The 26,362-nt window shown below is 46.3% G+C and overlaps 2 protein-coding genes across 5 annotated transcripts in view; one reads left to right on the forward strand and one right to left on the reverse strand.

The window, feature by feature from the left end:
• SH2D1B (SH2 domain containing 1B) overlaps positions 1-14,718 on the forward strand; it is a 30,659-nt gene extending 15,941 nt beyond the window's left edge. Inside the window, exons 2-4 of one of the 2 annotated variants that reach the window (XM_043450803.1) lie at positions 3,610-3,673; positions 6,001-6,166; positions 8,004-14,718. In XM_043450803.1, coding sequence (XP_043306738.1) covers positions 3,610-3,673; positions 6,001-6,166; positions 8,004-8,041 — 268 coding nt within the window. In that variant the 3' untranslated portion in view covers positions 8,042-14,718. The remainder of the gene's footprint in view (positions 1-3,609; positions 3,674-6,000; positions 6,167-8,003) is intronic. The other variant, XM_043450809.1, reaches the window with a different exon arrangement.
• A 6,129-nt stretch (positions 14,719-20,847) lies between these two features.
• C2H1orf226 (chromosome 2 C1orf226 homolog) overlaps positions 20,848-26,362 on the reverse strand; it is a 343,732-nt gene continuing 338,217 nt past the window's right edge. For all 3 annotated transcript variants that reach the window (XM_043450834.1, XM_043450824.1, XM_043450843.1), the window contains 2 exons: positions 25,099-25,408; positions 20,848-24,276 (listed from right to left, as the gene is read on the reverse strand). In XM_043450834.1, the coding sequence (XP_043306769.1) occupies positions 23,781-24,276; positions 25,099-25,408 (806 nt within the window). In that variant the 3' untranslated portion in view covers positions 20,848-23,780. The remainder of the gene's footprint in view (positions 24,277-25,098; positions 25,409-26,362) is intronic.

Consider the following 26,362-nt stretch of genomic DNA (forward strand, 5'->3'; position numbering starts at 1 on the left):
GTGGTCATTGATTTAAGCGAGAATGATGAACATGGCTGTGTGTCTACCAGCCATATACTGTGGTAGTGAGTTGGGCTCAGTCAGGATTCTGGGTTTGCTAATTAAGGAAATAAAGTGAAAGATGGTAAAGGAGTTGAAAAGAGTGATTATAATGATGGGCAAGCCGTCTAATCTGGGTAAAGAAGGGAGTCAAGACAAGTAAGTGAAAACCCTGAAAAGTGATAGGATCGATGGACTGGAAGGTCTGTAGGGTCAAGGGAATGTTGGTGTTCGTATACTAGGGAAAGAGAAGATGGAAAGCAGGACGAAGAGAATGGGATGCATGAAACTCACATTATGAGAAGGTTTCCACTATTGGCAATTATACGGTCAAAGTTACAAGTGAGGCTGGCTTTATGGCATGCAACCTTATGCAGCCACACAGAGCCTGACTCACAGAGCCTGTACTTGGTTATCAACCAAGTACCTGTACTGCTGTTACCATCCCCAAATTCTTAATAACTTTTAAACAGAGACCCTAAATTTTCCTTTTTCTCTGGGCCCCACAAATTATGAGCCAATCCTGGTGATGAACATGGGAACGAGTGGGCAATGTAGGGGAAGACAAGATTATTGGAGGAGGTGGGTTCAAGGAATAGAGAAATTGGGGTGTTAAAGAATAATCATCTTGTGAATTGAAATTGCCAACAATTTAGATAGGCATAGTACTGAAGGCAGTGACAGTGAGCGAGGAGCTAGAACCTAGAGAAATGAAAGACAATAACCTAGAGTTCAGGAGCGGTCATCAATAGAGACATCTTGATTGGGCAGTAGGTGACATAATGTACACGAAACTCAAAGCTAGAGTTTGGAGACAGGAAACGACACTGAGATGCTACAGAAGCAAGAACTCTGGCCTCTCATCCAGGCCTGCAAGGAGAGGTTATGCAGGTAACAGCAGCATCCCTTTAGTGGAGTCCCAGAGAAGCAGGGTCCTTGGGACAGAGACTTTGCCAAAAAACGTCCGTCTAGTCAAGGCTATGGTTTTTCCAGTAGTTATATATGGATGTGAGAGTTGGATTATAAAGAAAGCTGAGTGCCAAAGAATTGATGCTTTTGAACTGTGGTGTTGGAGAAGACTCTTGAGAGTCCCCTGGACTGCAAGGAGATCCAACCAGTCCATCGTAAAGGAGATCAGTCCTGCGTGTTCATTGGAAGGACTGATGTTGAAGCTGAAACTCCAATACTTTGGCCGCCTGATGGGAAGAGGTGACTCATTTGAAAAGACCCTGATGCTGGGAAAGATTGAAGGCAGGAGGAGAAGGGGATGACAGAGGATGAGATGGTTGGATGGCATCACTGACTCAATGCACATGAGTTTGGGTAAACTCTGGGAGTTGGTGATGGACAGGGAAGCCTGGAGTTCTGTGGTCCATGGGGTTGCAAAGAGTCAGACATGACTGAGCAACTGAACTGAACTGGCTGGGACAGAGACAGTGTGTCCAGGTGTCCTTGGAGCAAGAGAGTGACAGGGATGATTAGAGAAGAGGCTGAAGATAGAGGAGAATTTGATGATGGCAGACCTTGAGCACTAGAGAACACAAAGAAGGATTTCATGGCTGGGAAGAAGGGGATACAATAAGGCTGCACAAAGCCTTGTAGGATTAGAACACAGGGGGATAGACAACATGCAGAGACTGGGATTCTTGAAATGACTAACAACAGGGACAAAGGACATGATGAGATTAGCTGAATGGATTCCAGGTGAGGGTGGAGGGAAGACTGTGAGTATTGGAGGATAAAGATGACTCCCTTGTCACCATGGTGACAAGGGCAGAAGGCACCAGGGTCTTTTTACCTGTCTTAAGTGTAGATGCACGCTAAAAAATCATGTATCTTTTTAAAAGTTTTATAAATGTCATCTATAAAGTAATAATTAGAATAGATATTAAAACAAGTTTTTATGTTGACCCAATAATATTGTGGGCTTTCTAGATGGCTCAGATGGTAAAGAATCTGCCTGCAATGTGCAGGAGACCCGGGTTTGATCCCCGAGTTGGGAAGATCCCCTGGATAAAGGAATGGCAATATCTAGTATTCTTTCCTGGAGAATCCCAAAGACAGAGGAGCCTGGTGGGCTACAGTCCACGGGGTTGCAAAGAGCTGGACATGACTGAGCAACTAACACTAATAATATTGCAGCCATATGAAGTAGATACTAACCTCACTGCTCTGTAATCTCTTACAGTGCTTTTTTTTGGATAAACATTTCAAAATAAATGCATATTGGTATTACAAGGTCAATAAATCAATTTCTTCTAAAGTTTTGCTGCAATTTGGTTTGTTATTTCATTAAAAGTGCTTTGCAAAGAGTAAGACTATATCTGAGCAATGTCTGTCTTTCTAACTTGATAGTTAGTATATGGCTTTTGGACTAATTAACACAGAACCTCCTTTTGTTTTATTCTTTCAAACTCCTCTAGTAAATACTTTCTTAGACTGATAATACAATTAATTAAAAATAAAGTCATTTATTTAAGAATGTAATTTAGGCCATATAATAAATGAGTTTCAAGAAATCATGTGATCAACCAAAAGCAGTGTATGAACCTTGTTTGGATCCTGATTTGAATAAGATATCTGTGAAAAGATATTTGTGGGACCTCTTCCCAAGCAGTGGAATACTTTAATATGTCACTTATAGACAAGGATTCATGTAAAAGGTTTTGTTGCTTATGTCATTCAGAGACACCCACTAGCTTATTCTGGCCTCAGGAAACACCACAAAAAGGATTGGGATTTGAAGTCAGTTAAAGCCTCCAGACAATTGGCAATGAACTGTAAGTAGCTATCTGCCTTCCCAATTCAGTTGAAAGATGAGTCATCTGATTCCTTGGCGTGGGTGCAAGTGAAGGGGTGAGGAGCGATGAATCAGATCATTTGAACCTCATGTTAATGTTTTTGATCCTCATTTTTTACATTTTAATATTTCTTGGGAATCAGAACATAGGTAACAACTGAGAGAGGCATTTAAGGGATGCATTTTTTTCTCCTCAAAAGCCGTTATTAAATTGATATGGTATCCTACAATTGATGGCATCTGGGAATTGAAGAAATATTGTAATGTATGCTATTTCTTGCTCTGGAAATTGTTCAGTTGGGTCTGTTATCTAAATTCTAGATAGATTACTCATCTAGTGGCTCCTGGTCCAATGAAGAATAAGAGCCCAACACATCACTTCCTTGCACTTAATTCCTAACCTTCTCTATTTTAGTTACATTAACTGTCTGTAATGAGATCAATGACATTTCAATTAATAAACAACACAGGAATGGCTCAATGGTATTTTGCATAGTGTTTCAAGTAAGTGCTAAGTGAAAAAATTAGAGAGAAATACCAAGACAATGAAAATTCTAAATTTTCTCTCCTTATTCCCTTTGCTACAGCCCAGATTTCCATCAGAATAAAAAAACCTCTCTTTCAAATTCCCACAGATGAGAAAGCCTGAAATGATCAGTTTGTTATAGGGATTCAAGAATGACAAAGGCATTGCACACAAAATACAGTGATAGATGTTACCTGGATTTGCATATAAGAACATTGTGATTCACAGAGTCATCTTTCCACAGGTTTAAAAATTTTGTCTACACATACCGAATCTTCAAAGAGCAACATGGGTATTACAACATACAGGTAAGGACATATAAGAACTCCTGTAACAAAAACAACAAAAGCTGGGGGAGAAGAACCTAAAAACATCTCTGAGATGTGGCCATGTGGAGGCATTCTACATTGGGAAGCACTGTGTAGGTTGGAGTCAGATCAGCAGTTAACCCGGTCTTCCTTTAAGAGAAATAGGGACACACTAGAGTTGGGTTCAATTTTTTTTGTAAAAAAACAAACAAGGCTGTTTTCATAAATGTGAGGCACAGAGTTCCTCCAGGGGCAAATACACCAACCTGAACCCTATCTAAGACTGCTGTCAAATCAGAAGACTAAACGATAGGCCGGGTGCAAAGGGAAGACGGGGAGAGCTCCGAATGTTAGGGAGTCGGGGGGTGTGCCATACCTGGATGAAAATACAAAAGGAAGCGTCAGTCAACTGGCAATTTGGGGGATTTTGTTAATGCGTCTGGTTTACTGAGCGCTGAGCAGAAAAACCTTTCTTCTTTCGAAGTTACTTCTCTGGCAGCAAGTAGAGTATAATGAATGTCATTGAATCTTTAATTACTACCATAAGTAGTATATAATCGGAAATAATCTTTCTGAAATACTTGCAAAATGGTTAAGCAGATTTTTTACTTCAAGAATTCTCAGAATCTTTGATATGCTAATGTGCCCTGTGACTATCTGAGATTTGAATATACAGTGATCCCCAGATACACACACACACATATAATTTTTTCTTTGAAACAAAGGACATTGTTGAGGCAACTTACAAATTTTTGAATAAGATCTATAGATTAGTAAACAGTATCACATCAAGATTAACTTCCTCATTTTTAGTCTGGTTATGTAATATTCTTGCTTTTTAGGAAGTAGGAAGTATTTAGGTTAAAGGGATATCATGTCAGTAACTTCCATATATTTTTTTTAAAAAAAAGGATAAATATATGTAGATTTGTATATTTGGAAAGTGAGAGGATGAAAGGCAAATACAATAAAATGTTAACCTTTGGGGTGCAGCTGAAGGATATACATGGAAATTTAAAGAACAGTTTTGAAACTTTTAAAGCAACTCATTTTAAAACATTTATTTCTTTGTTGTGCATATTTTGGTAAATTCTGGATAATTCCTTAACACCCCATTTTGTCTCTTGTCTGGACAAAACAGAGAGTCATCCGCATCTGTTATAACAGACACAGGGGTGTTTCACGAGAAGCAGCTCTACTTTAGGGCTGGTGCTAGATGCTGCCTTGGGCTGACGCAACAGCCTTTCGTGGAGCTGACTTCCGCCTCAGCCTGAGTCTCTGTCATGGAGGTTGACACATTGCAGGTCCCAGAGCTTTCCCATCACCACCCCTCTCTGCAGACCAACACCTTGGCCCTCTGAGAACCACAGTGATCATCAAGAGACACAACTACATAAGAACTGAGGAAGCTTTTGTGTTTTTAAATTATTTCTGTGAGATTATAGTAGAGGGGCTTCCCAGGAGGTCAGGTGGTTAAGACATTGCCTTCCAACGCAGGCGGTGCAGGTGTGACCCCTGGTTGAGGAACTAAAATCCCGTATGCTTCATGGTCAAAGACCAAAACATAAAACAGACGCAATACTGTAACAAATCCAATAAAAACTTTAAAAATGGTCCACATCAAAAAAAAAAGTGAAAGCATTTTTTTTTTTAAATGACTAGGAAGTTGTACTTTGCTTATAGCTGGTAAACAGAAAACAACTGTTCATAATTTTACCTGAATCATGCTGACATTTCCATTTTCAATTTAAATCCGGACATTTTGGTCTTATTTTCCTCTCACGGAGGTTCTGAATTCTAGTATGTAGGCTTTTGTGGGTTTTTTTTTTTTTTTTTGGCTATGTGGCTTACGAGATCTTAATTCCTTGATCAGGGATTGAACCCAGGACCATGCAGGGACAGCACCAGTTCCTAACCCTGAACCACCATCAAGTATAGAATTTACATATTTTGCATTTCCCATTGAAGTCCTCAGGCATTAGTCACTTACACACTCACATAAGCTCATAGAGGGTTTACCCTCCACAGGGTACCTACAAGAGCTGCCCCCAAATTGCCATGGGTGGGAACTCACTCAATACTGCAGACTGAGGTGGGGACCCTTGATTGTTAATCGTCTTAACTCACAGTAGCTCAAGCCAGAGCTCTGTTGTTAAAGGGAAGGTTTCTGTGTTTTGTGTGTGGTGTGCGCTCCCACACATGAGATGCCAGCCACATGTTTCCAGTTCACGGCTCAGAGGCAGCCCTGAAAACCACTGTTGTGAGAAGTGTCACCTCTCACACATAGTTGCCTGGTGATGAGTGCTCTTCTTCTTGCATTTTTGCAGACCGTGGAAGGTGTTAAACGAGAGATCTTTCCAAACCTAAAGGAACTGATCTCCAAGTTTGAAAAGCCAAATCAAGGACTGGTGTTTCACCTTGTAAAGCCAATAAAGAGAACCAGATCCTCCCTGAGATGGAGAAGATCGACGATAGAGTTGGATGGTATTTATGGTAAAAACTTTCCTAGGGGGGCCAGACAAGAGCCTTAGTCCCACTTCTACTACCGCCCTACTGGGTAGAATCCATACAGATAACCGCTCCTTTCTATGATGTTAGCTCTAAAAAGCTTCATCCTGCAAACAGCATTTTCTATCTTGGGGAGCAGAGCCTTCATGCTTCTGGTGGTGGCAAATGCACAGAGCGCTCTGTGCTCGGGCAGCCCAGAGAGAGGAGGGGTTCCTGGGCATTCCATGAGCCTACTTCAAACTCACCCTGTGACCTTGTGCCAATCACATATTTGGGAATAGATGGCCAAAAAGCAGAATTTTCAACTGAGAAAATTGCTTCAACTTCCTTCTCCAAGCCTCATCCTGTTACATTTTGTTCAATATTTGCTAAGCATTGATTTATGTAGTGTTAGTGGACAAACTGGGCGTCTCTGGTGGTGCTAGTGGTAAATAACCCGCCTGCCACTGCAGGAGACATAAGAGATGTGGGTTTGATCCCCAGGTCTGTAAGATCCCATGGAGGAGGGCATGACAACCCACTCCAGTATTCTTGCCTGGAGAATCCCGTGGACAGAGGAGCCTGGCAGGCTACAGTCCAAGGGGTCGCACAGAGTCAGACACGATTGGAGCGCCTTAGCAGGGAGCAGGGGCTAATTATTTCAGATACACCCCAAGAGTTATTAAGCCATGGTGGGAAATGAGACTGCAGAGGATCAGTAAATCTGAGTGCACAGGATCCAGGTCCTATCCCAAGCAGCTACTCTTGTGTACACCCCTTGAAATCTGTTCGCAGAAAAGAATCTAGTATCTGTCAGTCACAACATAGTTGGAACTTAGCTCAGACTTCCTGAGACATTTACAGTTTAACCCTGTTTTCTCAAGGGGGGATGTATGGTCAGAGCTCCATTCAAGGGACTTCAGTCCTCAGTGGGCAGGTGACTCAATGGGAGCAACGTGCTAGCTAGGGAGCACGGGGAGGGGGAACCGAGGGTTCCGGGAAGTCTGCAGTCACCCCACACCCACTGAACTCTGCCTACAGACAAGCTGCCCTTTAGACTCCCCGAGCAAGCTTCTCGCCTCCCCAAGACTAGGCACATTTTTTTAATTATAAGAAAACAGCCCTCCACTCCCATTGTTTCTCTGTCCCCCTGCCCTAGGCAGAGGAGTGTGTACCCTGTCACAGATTTGCTTGCTATAGTTGCTGCAGATGTGGTCCCATGGCCATTTTCTACCATAACTTACAGAAAAAAATAAAAATACAAAGAATTAAAGTGGGGCTGAGGAGCAACCTAGGAATGTACCTGTGCTGCAGTCCTTAGGCAAACCCTGATGAGCTGCTCGGGGTGCTTGAGGGCGGCGGCAGTATTTGTCTCAGGGATAGTAAAATAACCACAAATCCCAAGAGGAGAACTCTTTGGAGTTCATTCCAAGAATTGAGCGAGAGTCTCGCCACACCAGTTGTCCAAGCTCAGGCAGCCTTGGCAGGACGAGCTCCCAAATCCTCAGCCATCAAGGGGGAAGGAACTTCCTCTGAGCATCTTCTGCCCCGTCCCCGTGGCCGCCTCAGAACAAGCCTCAGGTGTTCCCACTCTCAGGGAAGCACAGGTTCTCTGCTGCTGAGTGGAGGCGTCTGGTGCTGGAAACTCTGATACTTGACTTATAAACAGGCCCCCTATTTTGCCAGGAGAGCTCCCTGTGGTACCCCAGCCCTTGAAGATGCCACTCTGATGTGGCATCAAGACCGCCCTGTGCCTGGGCAGAGCGCTTCTTTCCCACGAGAGGTATTGGTCAGGGTGACTCCTGGGTGTGGAGCCTCACGGCTGATCTCCTTTTCTCCCCAGAGAACAGTGGCAGTGACTATGTGGATGTCCTGCCTTGAAGGTATGGAGACTGGATGAAGCACTTATAGAAGAGATGGGTGACAGGTCTCGCCAGCGATCCTGCTTCTCCTGCAGGTGTGGGTCTGGAAGATCAAACTCTAGGGGACAATTTAGACTCTCCTGGTCTGAGTGACTGAAGATGCTTTGTTCATCAGCCTCAGAGAAATCAGTCCCCTTGCCCTGCCTCCCATGCATACAAAACGAGGAGCTTCAAAACGCCATTCCCCCTCCCACTGGTCTTTCTTGGAATACGACTGCCTGAACCTATTCTCTTTGACTTGTTAAAGGTGCTACCAGTTGACGTCTGGTCATCTTTCAACCAGGTGACCAGAGGGGAGAGAAGAGAGTGCTGGTGTCTACTTTGGAGCCTGAGTTCCAGTCATGACAATGTGACTGCAGACAAACCTCTTCCTCTTTCTAGGTCTCTGTTCCTTCATCTAAAAAACAAGTGGCTGGGCAGAGGACAGACAACGCCCCAGCCTCCCTGCTGAGGCTGGCTGAGGCAAGTGGCGTTGGGGGGCTCCTGAGTGATGGACCTGTATACCGGACCTCAGACCCCCAAAACAGCCCATGCAGTCTCTGCACCTGCCCATGCTGGTCTTGGTGATGGGGGGAGCCCAGACCTACTCATTCACCCTTCTCCCCCGAGCCTGGGCAACCCGCCTCCTTTATGATCTCAATCCCTTCCAAACATTGCCCTGGAGACACTTCCTCTTTGATTCTGCCTCATTTCATTTATGCACTAACCACTTCAACAGCACCAATGTGGTTCTGCATTGTGACACATGTGGGGATTTTGAAGGTGTGTTTCCTGTTTCTGACTAGGCTTTAAAGTGTGGTTGAGTCTCCCCATGAATCCTCCACAGCACATAGAAATGCATGCCGCACAAAACTGTACCCCATTTCGAGACATTACTGACTAGGAGCCCATTCCCGAAGGGTTTGGCAACCTTGGTTCTCAGGCCCTTTGTATTTTCCTGCTAGTTCACATTTGAAATTAAGACCTGCTTAGTGTGGAATGTACCACATGCTATGCCCATTCTCTGATCCATCTTCAAACCTTAGTGATTCATTTCGCCCCACTGACCTTACCTTTTAAAGTTATTAAAGAGAGGAACTTGGAATTCTGGGAAACAAGAATAGATATTGTGGTTGGAACCCCAAAACATGAGCCATTCTGACTTCCTGGGTCACAGCAAACCATAGGAGAGAAGAAGGGAACTGTAGGAACCACATCAGCATCCTTCTGGTTGGCTCAGTAAAGGACACCAGAAGCAAACCTGCTCTCCAGGGTTCGGCCCCGGGCCTTTGATTCATTCTGCATGGTACAAAGAAGCATGTTCCAGTTATCTGGGACCGCAGCAATCCTTGGCACAGAAAACATGGTCAGTGGCAATTTCCTGAATAAATCAATATATATGAAATGTGGTCACTCATTCTGGATAGCAAAGATTTGTTTGAACTCTATACATCTCAAAATCAAGGAGAACATGATTATTACTTCAAAATCTTTCCATTATAACTCTCATAGAAGTGATTTCCTTTCTTCCTGAGCATCTATGCATAGCACCTTACGAGAAGCTTGATCCCTGGTGGAATTTCAGCCATATTTCTCAAATGAGGAAGCCACATTTAATAGTGGTTATGGATGTCATTGCATATTTCCCTGAGGCTTAGAAGACCCTGAACAGGTCATATGAAGAACAGCTGAAAGATCTGAGTATGTGGGACTGGAAGGGGGAAGACAATAAACTACAGCAGCTGTTTCAATGTTGGCAGTGCCGTTCTGTGAAAGAGGGTGAACAGAAGATTCACTGGGTATGATGCCAGACAGAAGAACTCAGACCAGTGGCTGGGTGTTTACAGGAGGGCAGTTTTAGCCAAACGTAGGAAGAACTCAATGTCGGAAGAACTTGGAGCCGACTGGAGCTATCCTACATTCAAACAGTCCCCTGCCTTCTGGGGTCCAAATGATTTAGTTATGGAGAGTTGAATTAATCACATTATTTAACTCTTAACTCATTATTATCACGATCCATGCATATAAGACACATTCATTTTTCTTCCCTTCATCCCTCATTCCCATTCCGATGGAACCAGCTCCGTACCATGCCCTGTATGTATGGGCTTCCCTGGGGACTCAGATGGTAAAGAATCAGCCTGCAATGTTCAGGAGACCCAGGTTCAATCCCTGGATCAGGAAGATCCCCTGGAGAAGGAAATGGCTACCCACTCCAGTATTCTTGCCTGGAGAATTCCATGGACAGAGGAGCCTGGCGGGCTACAGTACATGGGGTCACAAAGAGTCAGACACGGCTAAGCAACTAACACTTTTTTTCACTTTACTTACACGTATGCACTCTTGTAGAATGTACAGATTTGGTTGAGACTGTATATCTTTTATATTTACATACATGATATAGTGCTATTGATCCAATTCTGTTATTACTTTTTTTTTTCACTCAATATTATGATTAGTTCTATTCTTTACTGTTGAGTGTACACCTAACCCAGTGCCTCTAACTAATGCATGGCATTCCACAGCATGCATCCATCACATTTTGTTTTCTCATCTCTCTAGAGGCAGACATCTAAGTTGGTTCCAACTCCTTGCTACTAGGACAACACTTTTAATGAACAGCCTCTCTTTATGGACATGTAAGAGGCTTCCTCTGGACTATATGGGTGGGTCACAAAGTGTACTCAGATTTAATTATGGTATAATCAAGCCCATTAAGTGCTTTTTTGCTTATGCTTTGTGATTTTTGATCCCTGTTTTACAAGCCCTTCCCCACTCCAAGCGTCTACTGGCCTTATACTTTTATCTTCTACACTAAGGGTTTTAATGACGGCAGGGACTTTTGCCTTTTTCAGTGGCATATATCCAGTGTTAGAAAAGTCCTTCACTCCTAGTAGATGCTCAATGAATATTTGTTGAGTAAAGGATGAATCTGGGGTTCACCTTTGTCCATGGTGAGAGGTAAGAATCCAACTTTGTATTTTTCCATGTATATTGAAGTAGTTTTCTGATTTCTACTTGCTTAATAATTCATTTTCCCTCCTCCGGTTTATGGTTTATGGTTTCTTCTTTATAGCACAACTGTTCTAATACTCTGGCTTTGTAATTGTCTGTTAGGATAAGAACTCATTTTTTAAAATCATTTTAGCTATTTGTGGACCTTGATTCCTCCACATACAGTTTAGAATAAATAAGTTTCTCAAAACATCTTGCTGGAATTTTGAGTAAACTTGCAGTTGGGGGAGAACTGAAATTCTTGTGATGTTTTCCCATGTATAAAATGCTACTCTATTTATTCATGCCAGCTTTTTTGCTCTTTAATGAAATCATAAATTTTCAATGTGGAAGTATTGTAAATTCTGTTAGGTTAATTCCTATTTTTAGTTGTTATAACTTTAAGTCATATATTTTATTACATTTCTAATAGACTATGACAGTAGCAAACTGTTTATGCTCTTGTTAGATGTCCTGGTTTATCTGTTGATTCTACTGTAAATTAAACTGTAAATTCTATGTAAATGATTTTGTCAACTACAAATGATAGCATTTTGTTCTCCTTCCTTTCAACACTTAATGTATTTTATTTATTTTCTATGTTTACTTGATTGGCTAGGACCTCCAGTACACATTAAATACCAATCAGAATGTGAGCATTCTTGTGTTGCTCCCATATTGTAAGAAATGCTTAGTCATTTTCTCCATTTATGTACAATGTTTGTTGTAGCCTTTAAGAAGGCTACTTTAATTTTATCAGAAATGCTTTGAAATTTATTAAGTGATTTGCTTCTGTATCTACAGAGATATCTACCACATTCCTTTAATCCTTATTCCATTATAAATTACATTAAATTCTTAACATTATATCCTGCTTGTATTGCTTAACTTGATTATTTTACATTATTTTAAAAAAATTGTTGGATTTGGTAACTTATTTCATTTAAGATTTTTGTATTAAAACTTGTAAACCAAACAGAACTATAATTTGTTGAATCATGGTTATGCTAACCATGCAGAGTGGGTGAAGTAATCTTTATCTTTTTCTATTTTTTTACAACAGCTTTGTAAGGAAAAGTCTATGTGTTGTTTAAAAGCTCATTAATACTTTTACAAGAGTGAGTCTGAAGCTCTGAAGGATAGGGCATCTCTTATTACTCTTTAAATATTGGGTTACCGAAAAGTTCATCAGGGTTTTTAGGAAAACACCCGAACAAACACTTTGGTCAAAACAGTATCTTTAATGTTCAACGGTTTATTCAATTATCGTGCCAAATTTGGCATTCTTTGTTTTTCCAGGAATTTTATAAATTTTGTCTAAGTTTTCTAAATTGTTGGCATATAGTTAATACTATTATTATTCTTTAAAACACATTGTGACCGTCATTATATCTTCTTCTTCACTATGTATTTTATTTGCATCTTACTCTTTTTACCAATCAATTTTATGCATCTTAATTGTCCTTTTAAAGTCAGCTTTTAGTTTTAATTTTGTTACTGTTTTTTAGATTCTATATTTCACTGATTTTTATCATCATTTTTCAGCTTATCTGGCTTATCTTCAATATTTATTGTTTTTTGTAATAAATGCATCTAAAAGCTATGAATTTATCTCATAGTACTACGTGACCTGTACCCCACAAATTTTAGCATGGTTTTTATTGCTGTTCAGGTCAAGGTATTTGTAATCGAAGAGAATAGTAGTTTGTAATTTTTTTCAAACATGTACTTTAGTTTTCACTTGAGTATAGATTGCAAACTATATAGTATTAAATTTAACATAATTTGACTTGAATTCTGAGGCTTCATTGATGACCTGGTATATGTGAACATTTCGTTAGGAAAGAGTTGTTTTTTCCATCCATTTTAAAGCTATCTTCACCAAGATTATAGACCATATAAGACAAATATTTTTATAGATGTTCTTATTTTTCATCTATTTGATCAAAGAGAAAAGTCTCTCATTTTAACCCAATATATAATAGTTTAGTTTTCTAATTATAATAATTGACATATATTATATTGACATCTTCATAGTTCAGCTATTTTGAGGTTATATTTTTAGGTGTATATATTTTTAATAACTATTTTATCTTAATACATTTTTTTGAAGTGTTTCTCTTTTTCTCAAATTTTTGCTTTTAATTACATTTTATCATACTTAAATTGCTATCTTGACTTTCTCTTCATCCATACTTTTCAATATATAATTTTCCATCCCTTTGCTTTTAAGTTTTTTCATATCTTTTGTGTTAACCCTGTCTTCTATAGACAAATATTACTGGATGTAATTTTTTCCAATTTAAGTTTTTGTCCTTTTGTTTGGTAGGTTTGATACCCTTATATTTATTGTAAACTGTTCTATTTGAGTTTATTTCTGCCACTGTCATGGGCTGCATGTTTTTGGCCTCCCAGTGCCACGTGTTGAAGCTCTGACCCACAGTTTGATGGTATTTGGAGGTGGGCCTTCAGGAAGTAACTGGGTTTAGGTAAGGTGGTGGCCTCATAGGAGGTTCAGGGCCCTTGTAAGAAGAGGAAGCCCAGGCACCAGAGCGCTCTCTCTACCTGCAAGCCCCGAGGAAAGGCCTTGTGAGGACGTGGCAGGAAGGTGGCTGTCGGCACCGCAGGAAGCCATCCTCACCAGACACAGAATCTGCCGGCACCTTGACCTCAGACTTCCCACCCTGCAAGAAAGTCTAGTAAAATGTGCATTGTTTAACCCCCTCAACCTATGGTATTGAATATTTTATTACAGAAGCCTGAGCTAAGAGAAAAATCTTACTCCATTCTTTCCATTTTCTATATATTTGTTTTCTTTTTTTCTCCTTTAACCCTACTGATTCGAAAGCTCTATTAAAATTTTCTTTGGTGATGGTTATCCACAGTCTATTAAAAACCAGTATTTTTGCTTTTCTCTATAATTTTGTCACCTTTGTTAATCCCATCTCATTTCCTGATCTAAAATCTGAATTATTATTATCTACTCCTTTTGAGTCCTTTATCATTCATGTAACAGTAAGATTAACTGAATCAATTATTCATCCTTACTTCCTATGTACTTACAAACACATGGAACTCTTCTGAGTTCACATCTTTTCTTACTAGAGTATTTCCTCCAAGAATGTTTTCAAAGATGGTCTTTGAGAAATAAATCTTTGCAGTCTTACATGCTTCATAATGGGCTTCCCATGTGACCCAGCAGTAAAGAATCCACCTGCAAATGGGTCAAGAAGATCCTTTGGAGTTGGAAATGGAAACCCACTCCAGTTTTCTGGCCTGGAAGATTTCCATGGACAGAGGAGCCTGGTGAGTTACAGTCCAGGGAGTCGTAAAGAGTTGGACATGACTGAGCGACTGAGCACACACATACTTCATAATAGTGTTTATACTCATTCACATGATAATTGAACTGAATACACAGGCTTAGTGTCCTTTTCTTCCAACAATATCAAACATTAAGCCATTATTTTTTGTATCTAGGATTCTTATTGAGATGTCTGATGTCAACCTGATTCTCCTTTACAGCCCATCTTTTTTTTTCTGGAAACGATAAAGGTGGTTTCTCTTTTGGACCCTACATTTTGCTATAAATGTGTCTGAGTTTTTCCTCCTCATCTTGTTTGAAGGTTTATATGCCATTGTATTAAAATTTTAATCTCTCTATACTTTTGGAGAATTCTCATTTTTTTCAAAGATTTCCTCCCCTTCTATTTTTTCTCTCCTATGGAATTCCTAGTTAAAAAAAAAAAGGTGTCATCTGTTTTATTTATCCTTTCACATACTACTTGTTGAATGATCTTAGGAAACTTACAAACCTATCCAAAAGAGATAGTACTTACTTCATAAATGTATGTTACTTTTGTCATGAAAAAGCTGCCCCTTAGAGAAACTAGTTGCCAGAAACTGCAATGCCTAAAGTCAGCCACAAGAGGTCAGACAACCACCAAGAAATCAGATACTGAGCTGAAGTTTTTGTTGTTTTAGCACTGCTATGGTAGCTACAAAAGGCGAAACATTCCTCTCATAATACTCATCTCTCATTTGAATGCTTAATCTCCAGGGTCAGTAACAGGATTAGTGCATGAGCCAGGCTTCCTTGAGTCTGCAATTTGAGATGCAGTAGAAATACTTCTTCCACTCCTGCTTGGAGTGCAATTCATAGATCATATTCATACCAACACCCTGCAGAGTGGATGTTTTCCAGAAGCACCAATCAGCTCTGTCACTTACTGGCAGAGTGACTTTGGGCAAGCTGCTGAAACTCTCTAGCCTCGGGCCAGCCTCATCTAGAAAATGGAGTTAATAAGTCTTACTGCATAGAGTTATTGTGGGAAATCAGAGACCATGCCAGGACAGGTTAATATTGAAAAACTGTAGTCCTTGCTGTTTTCTCTTTGTAAAATGAGGGATTTGGTGAATGGGTCTGTCAATTCCCACCCCACGTGAATATTCAGTATTTAATGAAATCACATTCATCCCTGGAGAAGGTCCAACTCAACAAGATGTTTCTGGGCCATGAATATTTCTGGGAAATTTTTATCAGACTGGTGTGATGGAAACAGAGAAGAACCATGTGGTGGTGGTGATGCTGTCTGCTCCTGGAATCTAAAATCCTGGGCCTACATGTCTAGCTCTATATTTTTATCAGTTGTAAGACTCAGGCAATCTGCTTAGTCATTACCTCAATCTAAGTGAAAGTGCTAGTCACTCAGTAGTGTCCGACTCTTTGTGACCCATGGACCATAGCCCACCAGGCTCCTCTGTCCACAGGATTTTCCGAGAGAGAAGACTGGAGTGGGTAGCCATTCCCTTCTCTAGGGGATCTTCCTGACCCAGGGATCGAACCAGCATCTCCTGTGTCTCCTGCACGTCACTGAGCCATTGGGGAAGCCCCCAATCTCAGTTTACCCGTCTATAAAATGGGGCTGAAATAACTACCTCACAAGATATAAGGATTAATGAGATCATGTGTGTGAATTCTTTGACTGCAGTATGTTTTGTCTATACCTAAAGAACAGGCTTAGGAGGACTTCCCTTGCAGGGCTATTGAGAAAAACAAATGAGATAATGAATGTAAACTGATTAGCACAATTCCTGGAATATACAGGAGCTTTGGAAATATAATAAAGCATCAGTTAGTAAGAAAGCCCAGAATAGTAAAGTACGACTTTTAAGAACTGGACCTGAGGGCAGCTGGAGGATCTGCAAAACCAGAGCTGGAGTGTGACCCTTCTCACGTCAGGCTGGACGCATGTGCCTGCTTCTGCTGGCTGAATGGTGAGGTGCCACCTGTCCAGGGGGCAGAACTGATGAAGCCTTTGGAGGAAGAGAAATGAGGACACACCGGTCCACTCATCATTTCCACTTTGAAAACGGCCGCTCCCTAACCGTCCCTGCAGTGGATTTCAAGTGCGGAAATCACCTGCGGGCGAGGCCCTGAGGGAGGAGCTGAAAGGAGGGGGCTGGCTTATGCCTCTGCACTCAGCACTAGATGTGTGCGCGCCTGTCCTCGGTCACTAAGTCACGTCTAACTCTTCAACCACATGGACTGTAGCCCACTCAGCTTCTCCCTCCATTGGCTTCTCCAAACAATAATACTGGGCTGGGCTGCCATTTCTTTCTCCAGGGGATCTTCCCAACCCAGGGATCGAATCCACGTCTCCTGCATTGGCAGGGGGATTCTTCACCACTGAGCCACCTGGGAAGCCCGTGTGTGTATGTGCGCATGTATATAAAATCTCCCAAATCAGAGGACGAGTCAAATTTGAGTTTAGCTCATTTCAAGGCTCTTTATCAAGCTCCCTTGATGTGTGGGGGGCTGTGCCAGGGACCAAGGAGTCAGAGATGAAGGCGACAAGGCCCTGCCCTTGTGGGGTCCCGAGACTTGTGAGAGAGCCAGCAGGAGGCAGCTCCGGCTCAGATCACATGGCAAGTGCCTGCATGGAGAAAGGCGCAGGGTGCCACCAGGAGCGGAGGATGGGCTGGGGGTGGCGTCTGGGCAGGGATCCCAGCGGAAGGGATGCCTGAGCTGAAATAGGAAGGATGAATCAACACGGCCTGACAAAGTCAGAGGACAGAGAAAGGATGAGAGGGGGTGACCAGGTGGATGGACACTCTTCAACAAAGACACGGCAGTAATTCTGAGCAGTTTAGAGTGTGGGCCCTGGGAAACAGACGCAGTAGTGGCAGATGGAGTCGGCAAGCTAGGTTGGGCAGGACTGCACAGAGAACCAGGCTCACCTTCTCCCATGGGTGTTCCAGAAGAGGCCCCAGCCTCGTCACATCTATGCCACCTACATAACCGCTGACTGAAGGATTAGGGGGGTGTGGGGAGAGGCAGGGGCGGGCTGCTGCCCATGAGCACAACCTCCTCCCTCAGCTTTATCACACGTGGGGTCACCTTCCAGCTGTCCTACACAGCCTCTCCAAAAGACCCAGCTCCTAGAAATACCACACCTTGGCCCAGCCTACAGAGAACTGACCAGGTCTGCTGCAAAGACTTTCTGACAGCTCGTGACACAGAGAACCCAGGATTTTAATTGAGCAAGGACAGTTGACAGTGTACCAGATAACCAGAGTGACTGGAAGGTAGAACAAGCTTGTTCTGAGTTTTCCTATCCAGCAATTGGGTCAATCGGCTGTGGGCTTAGGATGCAGGGGGAGTACAGTCCCTGGCTGAAGTTGCAGGGCTGGTGGAGCTCCCGTTCCTCTATTGGCCTGGGCCAACTGGAACCACGCCGCAGTAACCACAGGGAGATGCTGTAAGTTGCCATGAGTCAGCCCGTGAAGCAGGCTGAACCTGTGGCTGTATTTATGTGCATGCTAAGTCACTTCAGTCATGTCCCACTCTTCGAGACCCTGTGGACTGTAGCCCACCAGGCTCCTCTGTCCATGGGATTCTCCAGGCGAGAACACTGGAGTGGGTTGCCATGCCCTCCTCCAGGGGATCTTCCTGACCCAGGGAGGGAAGCTGCATCTCTTAGGTGTCTCCTGCATTGGCAGGCAGGTTCTCTACCACTAGCGCCACCTGCTGTACTTACCCACCAGCTCAAAGGGTGGGAGTTGCATAACAACAGGAGTGTAGAGAGGTTCCGAGGCAAATACCAAGGGCTTTAAGGCACAAGGTGGCCAAGCCCATGGTACTGGAAGCCGCTAGACTGGTTAACTGGTGACACGCAACACAAAAGCTGCAGTTTGCTGTGAGGTGGCTTCTGGCTTTGGGTGACTTTTTTCTTTTTTGTCTTTTCCAAGAGTGAAACACTGGCAGTGTTTCCTACCCCCAAACAGACAGATTCCTCGGGCACCTCCCACGGGAAAGTAGCCTGGTGTGTCTGAGTTGGTCCCTAAACATTTCCCCTAGCTGGCTTCCCTGTCTGTGTGGCCAGTAACCAAGTGATTTGCTCTGTGGGGTACAGCTTGCCTAGGCTCCCTTGAGCTGCACTATTTATCATGGCAGCAGCTGGAGATAAGCTGGACACAAAGAAGATTTGTGTCTCTGGGTGTCAGGCCCTAGATACGAATGCGGAGGAATTTTTTCATTAGTGGGAAGTCAGAGGAGGGGACTCCAGGCTTTTATCACACGCCCCAGTGCAAACGGCAGCAGGGAGGACGGCACCCTGGACGGGAAAGTCCCCGAAGGTGCTTCACTGGACGACTGAAATGAAGGTTTCCAGAGTGGATTTCCTTGGGAGAGATGAATGACATTAAATGTCTGCACTCACGAAGCTGTTTAGGGGGAGGCGGGGATTCTTCTAGGAGAGCCGAGTTTCTTTGTGTGGAATTAATTACTTGTTCCCACTCAGAAGGGGGCCACGACGGCGGGTGGGGAGCTCCAGAATGGGCACCTCAAACCAAGTGGTAGGCACGGCAGGGGCAACGCTGAGTGAAGCCCAGGGAACCCTGAGGGCCCACATCTCAAAGGCAAGAAGCTATTGCCTGTAGGTGGCAAACCAAACTCGGGAGGCCTGTGGTGGTGGAGATGAGACAGAGAGGACACAGGGTATTGAACACAGACGGTTCTAGAACACTCCCAGGATTCACAGACTAAGAGGGGATTCGGAATAAGGCTGAGAGCAAACTCACCAGGAAGCAGCTCTCTGAGTTTGGAGCAGTATCTGAGGTGCAGTCTGGTACTAGCTACAGTCATCCCATGACTTCTGAATCCCAACAGGAGCTCCCCACCAGACTTGAGGAATGAAGTGGGTTTCCTGAGGACCTGTGATTTGTTCATTTCCTTCAATGATCACTACAGGCAGAGGAAAAACACTTTCAGCTGAAATTACCACCCCGCCCCTGTACTTCCATTGTGTAACAGGTCATGCTAACACGGCCTGTTAGGCAGAGCAGGAAGGCAGGCTCCACGGTGCCCTCAGCCACCGGGGGCGTGCATGCCTGGGGGCTCAGCCATGCCTGACTCTGCGATCCCGTGGACTGTATCCCACCAGGCTCCTCTGTCCACTGTGGGCCTCGTAAGAGACAAGCAGGGATCTCTTCTCCACCAGTGTTACCACTGTGTCCCAGATAGCCCTCAGTACACAAACAGGCCTGGATATTTAACCCCAGCTTCCAGACCACAGCATTAAAGACCAGGTGACATATTCACATCCCTTTTCACACTTAAAAATTTCCTCAAAAAGTTTTTATTTTTACATTATTTTTCATATTTGATCTTAGCCCCAAATAATTACTTTGCATAATAGTGGGAAAGAAAAGGCATGTGAAAGGTACATTTCACACATGAATGACTGCAGAAGTCAATCCTGAAGCTACTCAATGGGAGCAGTTGCCCAAACTGGAGCTTACACTTAAAGGAAAAATTTCCTACCGTTAAGTATTTAAAATGCCTTTTCCCATGCATGGAATATGTTGGATTGGTTTTTGCATTATTCGTAGCTTCCCAGAACAATACCCTGAGCCCCACTGCACAGCAAGCAAGCAGAGTGAAGGGCCATTGTCTTCTTCCTCTGAGGAACGAAGTGCAGGAGTGGAATTCAGAGCCGAAAAGACTGGAGACTTAGCCTCATGCCTGAGATGTTTTTTACTTGCAGCCAGGGAGGGGTCTCAGGCATCATCATGGGGGAGAATGACAGGGCTGGGCAGAAAGGGCCCATCCCTCCCCCTTTAGTTACGGATATGGCTTCTTTTTCCTTCCTCTTCCTATCTTTTCTCCACTTTGTCCCTTTTAAGGAGGTTAAAGGTCCGGTCGGCTCTCAGCTGGGAGTCCTCTGGGTCATTCAGTCTGGCACCAGTCGGCGGATAGCCGGGGGCACCCAGGGGGCTTCAGGCCAGCACTGCTCTAAGCCATGCTCTCAGTAAGGAGCATCTGGGCTACTGTGGTCTGGGGTAAGTGACCACATCAGCAGTTTTGGGTGCTTTACTGACGTTACTAATGACTTGGAATCTGACAGCAGCTCCGGTCCCTCCCTGAAGGTCTGCGTGCACACCCAGCTCCGTTCCTGCCTCAACGGGAGAGGGGTATGGACCCCAGGGAGAAGATCTGGTGGTCACTCTCATTTCCTGCTTCTTTCTGAGGGGGAGGGTGGCACCTCTGCCCATGATGTGGGTTCCCTGAAATAGTCATAGTCCAATTTGGAGGAGGGAGACTTCCACAGCGGCCAGCCAGTTAGGGGAATAAATGAGGGCACATCCCCACATTTCCGCCCAAGGTCTCGGGCTAGAGATCTGTCACGTCTCACTCTCCCAGGCTCACAAAGCAAACGGCCAGGAACAGGTCAGCCTTCAGAAAAAGCAACCACTCCCCATGGGTTAGGAGAAAAAAGCCAAACCAGCAAAACCAAACCAAATCATTTTATTGTATAGTTTCTACCAGAAAATTACTAAAAATATAAATATAAAATCTCTAGAAAATACTCGGAATAGCTCTGTAATATTCTTCTTCCCCGAAACTGGGGCCAATCTCTTTGTTCTTTAAAAGATGATGGATTACAAGAAGGTCTTCACCACCCATATTCGTTAACACATTACATTTCTCTCTGTGCCAGTGGAGTATAAATGTGCCACCTTTTGGCCAGGTTCTGGAAGCTCACCTTGCATCTGTCAGGGCAAAGCTATTGCTGAATATGGGGATTCAGGGGAGTGGGACCAGGATGTGAAGAAAACCCCATGGCCCCACTTCCTTCTGAGAACACAGAAGACATTTCTCCTCGGTGCCCTGTCCTGGAGCGGGCTGGGCCACCCCAGGGTCAAGCCTCCAGAGAAGCTGCAGTCACCCTGAGGGGTGTGTGCGGGCCACGCTGCAGTCACGGGAAGGTCAGGTGTTGAGATGGACGCAGGAAGCCAAGTGGGGTTTTGCATAGACAGCTGGTCTGCGCCAGGGCCCTCAGCAGGATAGACACTGCCGTTTCCTGTCGGCCTCTGGGCAGCCCTTATCCTCTAGCACCAGGCACTCTCTGCAGCATTTAGGACTCAATGTAGCCTGAGAGCTCCCTCACCCCCTGCTGCAGAATGGCTGAGGTGGCGACCAAAGCGAGGCCACCTGGACGCTGACACAGGGTCCCTCAGCCCCCTCCTTATTCAGCACTGGACACGCGTCTGGGGACGCTGAGATTGCCTTGCCCATGGTCCCAGGACAGCCTGGCAGGATGCCTGTGCTGACCCCTGGACCTCAGTGGTGTCCGGGTGGGGAGCGGACAGCAGGGTGTTTAAGCCAGCCCTGGCCTGCCACCTCTGTGCCTATGGCTACAGTATCATCCGGCTAGAGCCACCCTGGGCCCTGGGACAGAAGCAGGCCAGAGTGTAGATACTTAGAAAGTTTCCCATCAGAGAAGCAAACTGGACTTCCGGGATGGAAGTAAAAAAGAAAGCGGGCTCGCTCCCAGCACGTGGGTTTAGCTCTCTGTCCCTCACCTCCAGCTCCGTGTTTCGTGCAGAACCCCAAGCTCATATGGGAAAACTCACAGGCCCCCAGAATGCTAGTCCTAAGCACTTCTGAGCATTGAGGGCAGGTATCACGTCCTTGTGATGTTCCTGGAATAAGGCAGGATTGACTCAATTCAGTAACAGCCTTGCTCACTTCACAATGGCCCACCAGGTGCCTGGTGCGCTGGGACCCTTCTGAGGACGAGGAGACAAGGCTTGGCTGTGAAAAGACAAGGCAGGAGAAAGGCCGTGGCAGAGCTGGGGCTTGGCCACGTGGCTGCAGACACAAGCACACACGCTGGTGATGCCCCGAGGCTCCCAGGGCCACAGTGCTGAGGAGGGGAGCAGGGATCAGGGGATGAGAGGAAGTGGGCAGTGAGCTCTGGGGCACCCAGAAGGGGAAGCCAAGCGATGAAGAGAACAGGAGGCAGCAGGAATTGCAGGAAGAGGAATGGAGACCCTGCTCTGGCCAGACGAGCCCCTCTCAGCCTTCTCTCAGGGACCAGCCACCCTGCTCAAGAAAAGGCACGTTCTCTTCTTGCTGCCAAGGCCCCCAAGGTTGGGATCAACCCCTGACAGGGTCTCCTGGCCACAGGAAAGCAGCAGGACAGGACTCCTGGTGGGAGACAGGAACACAGAAGTGGGTTAACACAGGAGGGCGGAACCAGCGGGGTCAGGGGGACTGTCAGTCCGTCACAGAGACCCCAGAGGCAGGCGCATAGAGAGTGCCTCCTCCTCAAGGGCAGCCTGCCCATGCTCCTCACCACATTCCAACCTCTCACACTCTTCACCTTGGTCCTCACACTCTTCACCTTCGTCCTCGCACTTACCACGCCTAGAGCCTGGAACTACATCACGGCAGGCGGTGAGGCGCCCATAGCCCTGAGTCCTTACGACTACTCTTCCCACATCCTCCTCCACTCCTCCTCTGGGTTCTCTCGGGACCAGCTCCCTGGATGCCAGGGTCCCGGGCCCTCCCCCCAAATGACATCAGAACTTGCTCTGCTGCTTCTGCCAGGGCCTGCCTAGCCCTGTCTTCACGCACAGCACGGGAGGCCCGGGTCCCTCCTTCTGGGCAGGGAGCACGCGCGTACCTGGGGCATCGTCATTCCCAAAGCCTCTGGACATGCCCACGCTGGGCAGGTGCTCGCGGAGGCTGGCTCCATGCCCTGCCCCAGGGAGGGCTCACCGTGTTTCCCTGTCTAGATGAGCAGCACCTATGAACTCTGGGTGACAAGGCTGCCCAAGGTCTCAGGCTTCATAAGCATCTCCCTCAGCCGGCACCCACAAGGGCAGAGGCAAGGTGATGGCCCCAGGCCTGCACTGTCTTGTGACCAGGAAGTGCTGTGGCTGGGCTGTGTTCAGGTGTGGCTTTCTGGGTCTGGGCCCATCACCAAGCCAAACCCAGCATCCCTCATCCACTTTGACTCCCCCTGCGGCAGGAGGCCTCTGGGCGCCCAGGGAGGAGAAGGAAGGAACCAGGGGGGCGAGGAAAAGAGAAGAGCAGGCGGCATTTGGAAGACAGGCAAAGAGAACAGCCTTCACCCTGGGCTGCTGGCCCTGCACATTAGTGGGAAGCCAGGGCACCTTGGGAGCAGAGGTGCCCCAACATCCAAGGGCTGCAGCCAGCAGGCAGAGAAGCTGGGAAGGCATCCAAGTGCGTGCTTTTTCCATTCCATGGACAGACTCTTGAACTACAACCACTTGGACCTCTGGCCCTGCAATCACCAGGAGAATCACTCTGCCGTGCCGTGTGCAAGGAGGACAGCAGGAGAGAGGACAGGGCCAGGGTGCACGGTGGAGCAGACGGCAGAGGGAAGGGGCGCTCAGCAGGGGCAGACACAGCTCTACTCAAAGGACAGCAGGTCTGGGTGAGGGCCATCATTGTCAACGCTGGAGGTCCGCGCCCGGGGAGGTGGGCTGCCGTCCTCCAGAGACTCGGCCAGGCTGATGGGGCTCAGGCTGAGCTTGAGGCCATTTCTCTCCATGAGGCCAGGGGAGGAGGCCCTTCGGCACTCAGTCGCCTTGAGCTTGGGGTCGTCCTGGCTGTCCTTGTGGATGAGGTCAGGTACCGACACGGAAGCCTCTCCATTCGGCAGAGCGTCGCCCCTGTCCACCACCTCCGTGGTGGCCTCTGGCTGGGAAGCATCGGCTGGGCTGGATTGGGCGGAAGACAAGACCTGGGGCTGCCCAGATGACAGCTCTGTCCCATACTCCAGACTGCTTAGGACAGGCTGTGATGAAATCAGCATGTCCTGGGTGGTCTTCAGGGCCCGAGGAGTTCGCTTCCTGGTGGTGGGAGGTGGAGGATCCAGCCGAGGGAATGCTTCTTGCAGGGCTGACCTGTAAAGTTGACGTCAGTGCTCTGAGGCTGGCGAGACACCAGTCCCTGCTGTGTTCTCCCGTCTCTAGCTCCAAACGCATTTTCCACTCACCCACCCAGGGGGGCGCTTTACACTCTGGACTCTCATTCTTGTTTTAGCGTTGAGTCTCAGCAGTGTGAGCACAAATGGCTTTGGGCCTGTCACATCCTCACTCAGTCTTCAGAGCAGTGCAGAGTGTTAACACTGGGCCCACTGGTGAACCGCATCACATCAGACCCTACGCAGTAGCTCTCAAAAGTTGCATCACCACCCTCCATGTCCAGGTGTCTAAAACGAGGCTCAAAATGAGGCTTCCCCCGCGTCTGCCCAAACATGGGCTTCTCACCTGGGGCTGGGTGTCAGAATCCCCCTGGGAAGCTTGCTTCCCACAATACCTGGGTTTGAATCCAGCTCTGCCCATCACTAACTTTGTACCCTTAAGCTCCTCACGTTATCACTCTGAACCTGCACTGTCTGCAAAATGGAAATGATACCATCTACCTCAGAGGACGGTGGCAGGGTCGGGTAAAATAGCGCAGCTGAAGCCCAGCACAGCGCTAGGACATGATGGGCATGCCGTGAACCTCGGCTGTGGTGGTGGACGGTGAAGCCGGCTTCTCCAAACGTCACCCTTCAGCAACTCCTCATGTGACAACCTCACGTCCCTGCCCCAGGGTCATTCTCAAGACACTACTCCTCATGTGACAACCTCACGTCCCTGCCCCAGGGTCATTCTCCTCTCGAGACACTACGCCTCTTCCTGGTTCACGACCCGCAGGGAGGTGATGGGTGGAGCACTCACCTTCCGTCATCCCCGTCAGCCCCGCTGGCCAGCTGGGCCCCCGCCGTCTTGTTGACCTCTGTTGCGCCCACGCTGCCCAGGCTCGAGGGCTCCTTTCTCCGCAGGAAGTCATTCACTTTGGCCCCCACCACTTTGCCCAGGCTCTTGAGGTGCTGACTGCTGCCCACCCAGAGTCCAGGCCCCCCGGACTCCGCAGACCCCTGAGCAGCAGAGCTGGGGGCCGTGGGCCTGGACAAGTGGGGGAAGGAGCGGCTCGCCTGGAGCTTGGGAGTGAGGGCTGTGTTCAGGTTCTCAAACATGCTGTGGTCGACTACAAACAAAGAGGGAAAGAGAGAGAGCTGGTGAGGGGAGGGCATGGGGACTTCCTTCCTCATGGCTGCCGGCCTTCTCCTTAGACCACACCCACAGCTCGGTAACCTCAGGAGGCTCTGGGAATGGTTGAGAGCACGCCAGCAAAGACACTCTTGAACCTTCCAATCCCATTGTCTTGATGGGCTGTGGGACCAGAAATTCTAGTTCTGCCTCACCCTGGTTAATCAGTGATGAACTCTAGCCACAAAAAAAAGCTAACTTCTCCCTTTAAGCTTGCCTCCTTGACTCACAGCCTAACTCCTGACCTTGGGGTCGCGGGCCTTCTAAAGTAAAGGAAAACCAGGATGAAACAATGAGATGTCCGTTTTGACGGTGCGGTGAGCACACACGGCGGGGACTTGGGTATTGGGGTAGAAGCTGGTGGAGGAAGGGCAAGTGTGAGGCCTGGAGCTGGAGGTTCTCTGCCAAAGAGCCCCATGCGTAGCATGCTTTCTCCGTGGAAAATGCTCACTTCTCCTGCTGTGGAATCTGGGAGAATCGGCCAGCTGTTCGAGGAGGGATGGTGTGAACCAAACGGACAAGCACTTGGTGCCAAGGAAGCAGGAGGAAGCTGACAAACACCAGCTCACTTAATCCTCACGACAGCCTAATGAGATGGGATGTGGTTAAGGTTTTTATTATGGAGGAGGAAAACGGGGCTCAGAGCAGTGAACTGTCGGGCCTGAGGTCACAGGCCAATCACTGGTGCTGTGGGAACTAGGAACCAGGTTTTCTCACCTAAAGCTCAGAGCTTGTCCCACTCCTTCCCCTGCCTCGCATGCTGTCTAAATACGCCTTGTGGACACTCCTCTTAGGGATCTCTCTTCAGCTGGAAGGATTAATTAACTCAAAGGGCTGACAGGAGACCCACTGAGTTGTTGATACCTGCAAGGCAGTGGCCATGTCTCATTCA

This window comes from Cervus canadensis, chromosome 2 (genome assembly GCF_019320065.1).
Source record: "Cervus canadensis isolate Bull #8, Minnesota chromosome 2, ASM1932006v1, whole genome shotgun sequence".
Lineage (NCBI taxonomy): Eukaryota > Metazoa > Chordata > Mammalia > Artiodactyla > Cervidae > Cervus > Cervus canadensis.